We start from the raw sequence: 8,601 nt of genomic DNA, 5'->3' as shown, positions 1-8,601 counted from the left end.
TTTTTTGAATTTTTTTTAGTAGAGACAGGGTTTCACCAGGTTAGCCAGTATGGACTAAATATCCTGACCCAGTGATCTTCCCGTCTCGGCCTCCCAAAGTGCTGGGATTACAGGCTTGAGCCACCGCGCCCGGCCAGAATTACCATATCTTATAAACATTTTCCAGTTACCTGACTCCTGTTTGATTTGGATGGTAGGTTTAATACCAGGTGGCAAAGGAGACTGCTGCGGCTGTTGCTGATGAGTTACTGGAGAAGGTTGGGCCACTTGTTGCTGTGCCTGCTGTTGCACTTGATATAACTGCTGCTTAGGAGACTGTTGATGTTGTTTAGGGAACTGCGCAAGAATCTGAGTTGGAGCACTCACTAAGCTTTTGGGGGAAGGAAGTCTGGTTGATGCCATTTTGATTGCTGATGTAGATACACCTGTAGAAACGGAGTAAGGGAAAAGAGAATTTGATAGGAAAGCAAAATTAAAGTTACTTCTGGTTATCATAGTGGATAATAGTTTAAAGACTAGGGAAATCAACAAAAAGTACAATTTATTGAGCACCTAGTGTCAGATAAAATGTGTGGCACCTTACATATATGATATATAGTCCTCAAACTCTGCAAGGGAGGTAACCATTGTTCTCAGATTTTAAAAACAAACTGATTTTCCCTTGCTGAAAAGTGAGAATGAAAGAAACAAATTATCAGACAGGATGTTCCCAGACCTGTCTCTTAACAGATTTTCTATTAGAAAATGTAGGTTCTCAATGTGAATAATATAAGAACAAAGCAATGTTATTAATTTTGCATCTTATTTATATGTTATATATTTTCAAATATTATTTTCAGGTACTAATCAGTCAATTTAAACATAGTATCCATGAAATAACTCACATTCATCTTTTGAACAAGATAAACTCATTTCCTTTTCTCTGAGAATGGTGAAGAAGAAAAAAAAATTTAAATAAAACAGAAAAGTCATTTCTTAAGAACTCTGAATCATTAAATAATCACATGAAAAGTTGTAAATGGGCATACTCAACATACCCACAGTAAAAAGGTTCTGATGATATGAGGTTCTTTTCAGTGGGATTCTAATATTAGCAAGCACACATAGGTAAGGAGTACTAGTAACTTTCACTAAAGATGTATGAGTTTCAGATATTCTTCCCTCTCCCAGTTTTTTCATCTGTAATTTTTCTGAATTCATCAACTATTTAAAAGGACTATTATCTGTCAATAAGTTAATATTCCTAACTGAGAGAACCTGGAATATAACTCATCATATTAACTTTTTAAGCATGCTGAAATGATAAAAGGAAACTAACAGCCTAATTCTCAAGTACTTAGGATGTTTTTCACACCTTCCTCTACCACATCCCCACCATGACAAATACACTGTCTTACAGAAAAGGTTTTAAATAATATCACGTTCATATGTACAATGTCTCTAGAGAATGATAAAGATGGAGGATAAAACTTGAGAAATCACTATGACTCTCTAGACCTCAGCATCGTCATTTGTTGAATTTTTCCTTGCCCTGTGTCTCTAAGAGCTGTTGCGCAGATCAAGATCAATCACAGACTGAGGGACACTTTGAAAGGAGACAAGAAGGCCAGGCATGGCAGCATGCACCTGTAGTCCCAGCTACTGAAGAGGCTGAGGTGGGAGGATCCCTTGAGCATAGGAGTTATAGACCGCAGTGAGCCACGATCATGCCACTATACTCCAGCTTACGTGCCAGAGTGAGACCCCCATCTCTTAAAAAAAAAAAAAAAAAAAAAAGAAGAAGAAGAAGAACTCAGCTGGGCTGAGGTAGGAGTATGCAGATGTCAGAGCCTGAGAGGAATGAGGACAGCATCTGCATAGGAGAGAAGGCAACAGCAGCAATAATGTGAGATTGGTTACATATCAGGAAACTGATAAATAAGTATATTCGAGATAATAGAAGTTAGGTTTTTCACTATCAAAGAGAGAGAGGAAACAAATTAACATGCAATGTTTGATTGAAATTGGATGTATCATTATGAACTCAGCTTTTAATATATGAAAATACAGATGTACATGTGTTCACACACACACACACACACACACACACACACTAGCAATGAGCATATCCAGCACCCATCTCTTAGCTTCTAATTATTACTTTCTACTATAAGAAACCAAGACTTCTTGAAAAAATGACTGATTCCAAGGCTGGAGTAGGAAAAGTATAAGATGAACCTGGTAAACCTAAAAGACGTGTTTTCCCCTCTTTTGTAATTTCTTTAAAAGAAAATCACCTGTTTGAAGCAAAAAAATTAAGGCAATGTGAAGTTTATAAATATATATAGAATTAAAGTGTATGACAACCATAGTACAAGGAAGGGAGAGAGGAAATAGAAGTACTCTTTTAAGATTCTAACACAATACATGAAATGGTGTATTATTTCAAGGTAGACTGTTATACATTGAAAATGCATACTGTAAGCTCTAAAGCTGGATTCTCAACCAATAGTAATTTTTCTGCCTCTCCTCATCCCCCAGGATATCTGATAACCACTGGAGACATTTTTTATTTTCATAACAGAGGTGAGGGGGCATATGCTACTGGCACCTAGTGGGTAGAGGTCAGGTCTATAATGCACAGGTCAGCCTCAAGAACAAAAAATTATCTGGTCCAAAATGTCAACAATATGGAGGTTGAAAACCCTTCTCTAGAGCAACTATTTTTTTTTTAAAGTGTAGCTACCGAGTGGAGGAAATAAAATGGAATCCTTAAAAAAAAAAATCAATAAATCTAAAAGAAGACTGGAAAAGAGAGGAAAAGGAACAAGGAACATGACAAATAAAAACAACTGCCAAGATGACAGACTTAAACTCAATCCTACTGATAATTAATATTAAATGTAAATGGACTACACCTTCCAATTAAAGGTCAGAGATTATCAGACTGGGAAAAAAAGACCTAACTATACAATGTTCGTAAGAGATATATCTTAAATACAAAGGCACAGATGGGTTAAGAATACAATAGGCCGGGCGCGGTGGCTCAAGCCTGTAATCCCAGCACTTTGGGAGGCCGAGACGGGCGGATCACGAGGTCAGGAGATCGAGACCATCCCGGCTAACACGGTGAAACCCCGTCTCCACTAAAAAAAAAAAAATACAAAAAACTAGCAGGGCGAGGTGGCGGGCGCCTGTAGTCCCAGCTACTCGGGAGGCTGAGCCAGGAGAATGGCGTAAACCCGGGAGGCGGACCTTGCAGTGAGCTGAGATCCGGCCACTGCACTCCAGCCTGGGCGACAGAGCGAGACTCCGTCTCAAAAAAAAAAAAAAAAAGAATACAATAATGAAAAAAGGTACATCAAGTAGGCCGGGCACGGTGGCTCACGCCTTTAATACCAGCACTTTCGGAGGCCGAGGTGGACGGATCACCACAGGTCAGGAGTTTGAGACCAGCCTGGCCAACATGGTGAAATCCCGACTCTACTAAAAATACAAAAATAAGCCAGGCGTGGTGGTGCACGCCCGTAATCCCAGCTACTCAGGAGGCTGAGGCAGGAGAATCGCTGGAACTTAGGAGGCGGAGGTTGCAGTGAGCCAAAATCACGCCACTGCACTCCAGCCTGGGCAATAGAGCAAGACTCCGTCACAAAAAAAAAAAAAAAAAAAAAAAAAAAAGATACATCAAGCAAACAGTAATCATAAGACAGTTGGAGTGGCTATATTAACATCAGAAAAGGCGGACATGGAAACACTGGTGATAACATCAAGGGTTACCAGAGATAAAGAGGAATGGTTCATAATGAAAAGGGGGTTAATTCATCAAGAAGACACAATAATCCTAAGTGTATGTGTATAAAAACTGACAGAATTAAAGGGAGAAATGTACAAAGCCACAAATATAGCTAGCGATTTTTACACTTCTCTTTCAGTAACTGACATAACAAGTAGACCAAAAAAAAAGTGAAAACAAGAAGAATCTGATCAAGTCCATCAAGTAACATGGACATGCACAGAACCAAATGAAAAGTCAATTGTTCTAAAACCATTTACTAAATAATTGAATGCGGCATACACTCTTGGTTGCCTGTCTAATTTTCTTTCTCCTCTGCCCTCCTCTTTTCTAATAGAACCTGTTTTCTTTCCCAAAGAATCCACAAGGCACTGGCATGTACTTTCAGAGGGCTGGCCCTAAGCCAGTCATACAGGCAATTCCTAATTGATCAAAGCTAGTCATAGTGGCCCCATTACTTTTGCAAAGAACTAGTTTAGGTAGGACATATGACACAGTTGTGGCCAGCATACCATAAAAAGAATCTCATGGAAGACTTCTGGGAAAGATTTTTTCTTTCCTAAGATAGACCCACAGAAGGGGATTGTCTCTTTTTTCTCTGACATTGTCACAGCTGGATGTAGTACCTGAAATGTACTCAACTTGCCCAGGATGAGAATTACCCAAGAAAAAAGCCAATATACCAAGAAAAGCAAAGAGAAAGGTGAAAATAAATTCCTTGATGGCTCAAATGAGCTAATGCCTAACTTGAGCCTCCCTTCTGGACTTCTGGTTTTGTGAGATAATAAATTTTATTGTGAAAAACTAATCACTCGATCAATGCAGATTTATGTAAAGATATTCATTCAATCACATCATATTTTGCAAGTAAGTTTAGATATTAACAATCCATATAAGAATCTCCAGATCTAGCTAAAAAATAAAAAATAAAAAAATAAAATAGCATAAATAATCCATGGACCCTGTAACAATAACTTTATTAAACTTTGTTTTTGTTTTTGAGACAGTCTTGTTTTAATGCCCAGCCTAGAGTACAGTGGCACAATCATAGCTCAATGCAGCCTCCAAATCCTGGGCTCAAGCAGTCCTCCTGACTCAGGCTTCCTGAGTAGCTACGATTACAGGTGCATACCACCACGCCTGGCTAATTTTTGTATTTTTTGTAGAGATGAGGTCATGCTACATTGCCCAGGCTGATGTTGAACTCCTAGCATCAAACAACCCTCCCTCTTTGGCCTCCCAAAGTGCTGGAATTACAGGCATGAACCAATGTACCCAGCCTAAATTTATGAAACATTTAAATGCACAAAAAAAATATGGGCTACTGTGAATATCACTGAAACCAAGATATTAATCCATATTTGGAAGAGCTGTGGTTTAGGCTACATTGGTAATTTTGAATAAACATGAGATACTCAGAGTTTTTAACATGAGCCCTAGAGAAATATGAAGTTCAAAGAACATTTTTGAAAAAGCCATGTAAGTGAAGGGGAAAGATAATGCATAAATGTTAAAAACATTACCTGTGTTTTGTGTTATACCCATAGATATCAAAGAAAAAAATCAGGTGTAAAATGATATAAAGTTTGAGTATCACTTATCCAAAATGTTTGGGACCAGCAGTGTTTCATATTTTGAATCTTTTCCAGATTTGGGAATATCTCCATAGGACTAACAAGGTATCTCGGGAATGTGACCCAAGTCAAAACATGAAAATCATTTATGTTTCACATAAACCTTATATACAGCCTGAAGATAAACTTTATAAAATATTTTAAATAATTTTGTGCAAGGTTTGTATACACTGAACCATCAGAAAGCAAAGGTGTCACTATCTTGGGCATCCATGTGGACAATCTGCGGTTGTTAGGTATCACCACCATTCCTGACTCTGAACTTGTATGCTACTGATAAGCAATCATTTTCTTACACTTATTTACACGTAAGTATCTAACAGTAAAAAAAATTACATACTGCTGATACAGTTAAAAAATAATTATGTTCAGGGTAACCTAGCAGCACGGTAGTATCACCGGAATACTTGTATCAGCTGTTAAACAAGAGCAAGAACAAATGAAGACAGGCTTTCAGTCTACATCTGATGTTGTGTTTTGATTAAAAGGCTACTGTATCCTGTTTCTGTCTCTGTGTTTGTTTTTAAGTAATAAGAAGCATCAGAAGCAGATGAGAGACCAGGAGACTCTGTCGCCCAGGCTGCAGTGCAGTGGTGCGATCTCCGCTCACTGCAAGCTCCGCCTTTTGGGTTCACGCCATTCTCCTGCCTCAGCCTCCTAAGTATCTGGGACTACAGGCACCCACCACCATGCCCAGCTAATTTTTTGTATTTTGTTTAGTAGAGTTGGGGTTTCACCATGTTAGCCAGGATGGTCTCGATCTCCTGGCCGAGTGATCCACCTGCCTCGCCTCCCAAAGTGCTGGGATTACAGGCATGAGCCACTGCACCTGGCCTCATCTGTCTCATTAACAACAGTTTTTGCTTTAGAATTTTCTCTCTGATTATATAAACTGACATGATTTCTTACTCTGTTATAAATGAACACTGCTCTAGTCCTTCAGTAAGATCATCACACATTTTCACCATGTCATGTATAGGACTTTTTTCTGCAGTGTTAATGTCATCTTCATCATCACTATTATGACCACCTTGATTCAGATCCATTTTGGCTATTTCACTATCAGTCAACTGGAGTAACTGGAGCCTCATTATGATGTTAAAAACTTCTTGCTGGGCGCGGTGGCTCAAGCCTGTAATCCCAGCACTTTGGGAGGCCGAGACGGGCGGATCACGAGGTCAGGAGATCGAGACCATCCTGGCTAACACGGTGAAACCTTGTCTCTACTAAAATACAAAAAACTAGCCGGGCGACCTGGAGGGCGCCTGTAGTCCCAGCTACTCGGGAGGCTGAGGCAGGAGAATGGCGTGAACCCGGGAGGCGGAGCTTGCAGTGAGCTGAGATCCGGCCACTGCACTCCAGCCTGGGCGACAGAGCAAGACTCCGTCTCAAAAAAAAAAAAAAAAAAATTCTTAAATATCCACTTCAGCCACCTTCCAGACAGACTCTGAAGGTATATTTTTTTTTGCAGATATTAGGAGGAGAGGTCAGACATCATGTTTTTCCTAATCTGACATACAAGATCCTTCAAAGTCACTACTTTGATCATCATCACTAAACATAGTCCCAGGTCAGAGGTTGTGCCAGGCATGCACAACTGTGTTTTTAGATACTATGTTCCAAGCATTGGCAACAGCATATATGGCATCCTTCAATTTAAACTCTTGTTGAAAATCTTCCACATTCATGCCTCTGTTCACTGCTGTTAGCATGCTGTTCAAGAAAGCATTTATTTATTATTGTATTTTTAGTTCTGGGATAGATGTGCAGAACATGCAGGTTTGTCACATAGGTATACACATGCCATGGTGCTTTGCTGCACCCAACAACCTGTCATCTACATTAGTTATTTCTCCTAATGCTATGCTTCCCCTTTCCCCTATCCCCCAATAGGCCCCAGTGTTGTGATGTTCCCCTCCCTGTGTCCATGTGTTCTCATTGCTCAACTCCACTTATGAGTGAGAACATGCAGTGTTTGGTTTTCTGTTCCTGTGTTAGTTTGCTGAGAATGATGGCTTCCAGCTTCATCTATGTCCCCGCAAAGGACATGAAATCATCAACTTTTATGGCTGCATAGTATTCCATGGTGTATATGTGCCACACTTTCTTTATCCAGTCTACCACTGATGGGCATTTGGTCTGGTTCCAAGTCTTTGCTATTGTGAACAGGGCTGCAATAAACATACATGTGCATGTGTCTTTATAGAAGAATGATGTACAATCCTTTGGGTATATGCCCAGTAATGGGATTGCTGAGTCAAATGGTATTTCTGGTTCTAGATCCTTGAGGAATCGCCATACCGTCTTCCACAATCATTGAACTAATTTACACTCCCACCAACTGTATAAAAGTGTTCCGATTTCTCCACATTGACTTCCTCTCTTCCTATTTGAATACCCTTTGTTGAATACCCTTTATTTCTTTCTCTTGCCTGATTGCCCTAGCCAGAACTTCCAATACTATATTGACTAGGAGTGGTGAGAGAGGGCATTCTTGTCCTGTGCCGATTTTCAAAGGGAGTGCTTCTAGCTTTTGCCCATTCAGTATCATATTGGCTGTGGGTTTGTCATAAATAGCTCTTATTATTTTGAGATACGTTCCATCAATACCTAGTTTATTGAGAGCTTTTAGCATGAAGGGGTGTTGAATTTTATCAAAGGCCTTTTCTGTATCTATTGAGATAAGCATGTGGTTTTTGTCATTGGTTCTGTCTATGTGATGGATTACGTTTATTGATTTGCATATGTTGAACCAGCCTTGCATCCCAGGGATGAGGCCAGTTTGATTGTGGTGGATAAGCTTTTTGATGTGCTGTTGGATTCAGTTTCCCAGTATTTTATTGAGGATTTTTTCATTGATGTTCATCAGGGATATTGGCCTGAAATTTTCTTTTTGTTGTGTCTCTGCTGGGTTTTGGTATCAGAATGATGCTGGCCTCATAAAATGAGTTACAAAGGAGTCTCTCTTTTTCTATTGTTTGGAATAGCTTCAGAAGGAATGGTACCAGCTCCTCTTTGTACCTCTGGTAGAATTTGGCTGCGAATCTGTCTGGTCCTGGGCTTTTTTTGGATGGTAGGCTATTAATTACTGCCTCAGTTTCACAACTTGTTATTGGTCTATTCAGGGATTTGACTTCTTCCTGGTTTAGTCTTGGGAGGGTGTATGTGTCCAGGAATTTATCCATTTCTTCTAGT

The 8,601-nt window shown here is 39.6% G+C and overlaps 1 protein-coding gene across 10 annotated transcripts in view; it reads right to left on the bottom strand.

Moving 5' to 3' along the window:
* Nucleotides 1-8,601, bottom strand: part of EMSY (EMSY transcriptional repressor, BRCA2 interacting) — a 109,407-nt gene that overhangs the window by 64,348 nt on the left and 36,458 nt on the right. For all 10 annotated transcript variants that reach the window (XM_017868648.1, XM_017868640.1, XM_017868642.1 and 7 more), the window contains one exon: nucleotides 171-425. In XM_017868648.1, the coding sequence (XP_017724137.1) occupies nucleotides 171-425 (255 nt within the window). The remainder of the gene's footprint in view (nucleotides 1-170; nucleotides 426-8,601) is intronic.

Source organism: Rhinopithecus bieti, unplaced genomic scaffold, assembly GCF_001698545.2.
Source record: "Rhinopithecus bieti isolate Rb0 unplaced genomic scaffold, ASM169854v2 scaffold_2574, whole genome shotgun sequence".
Classification (NCBI taxonomy): domain Eukaryota; kingdom Metazoa; phylum Chordata; class Mammalia; order Primates; family Cercopithecidae; genus Rhinopithecus; species Rhinopithecus bieti.
The sequence above is the reverse complement of the archived record's forward strand: the minus strand, read 5'-3'. Positions and strand labels throughout refer to the sequence as shown.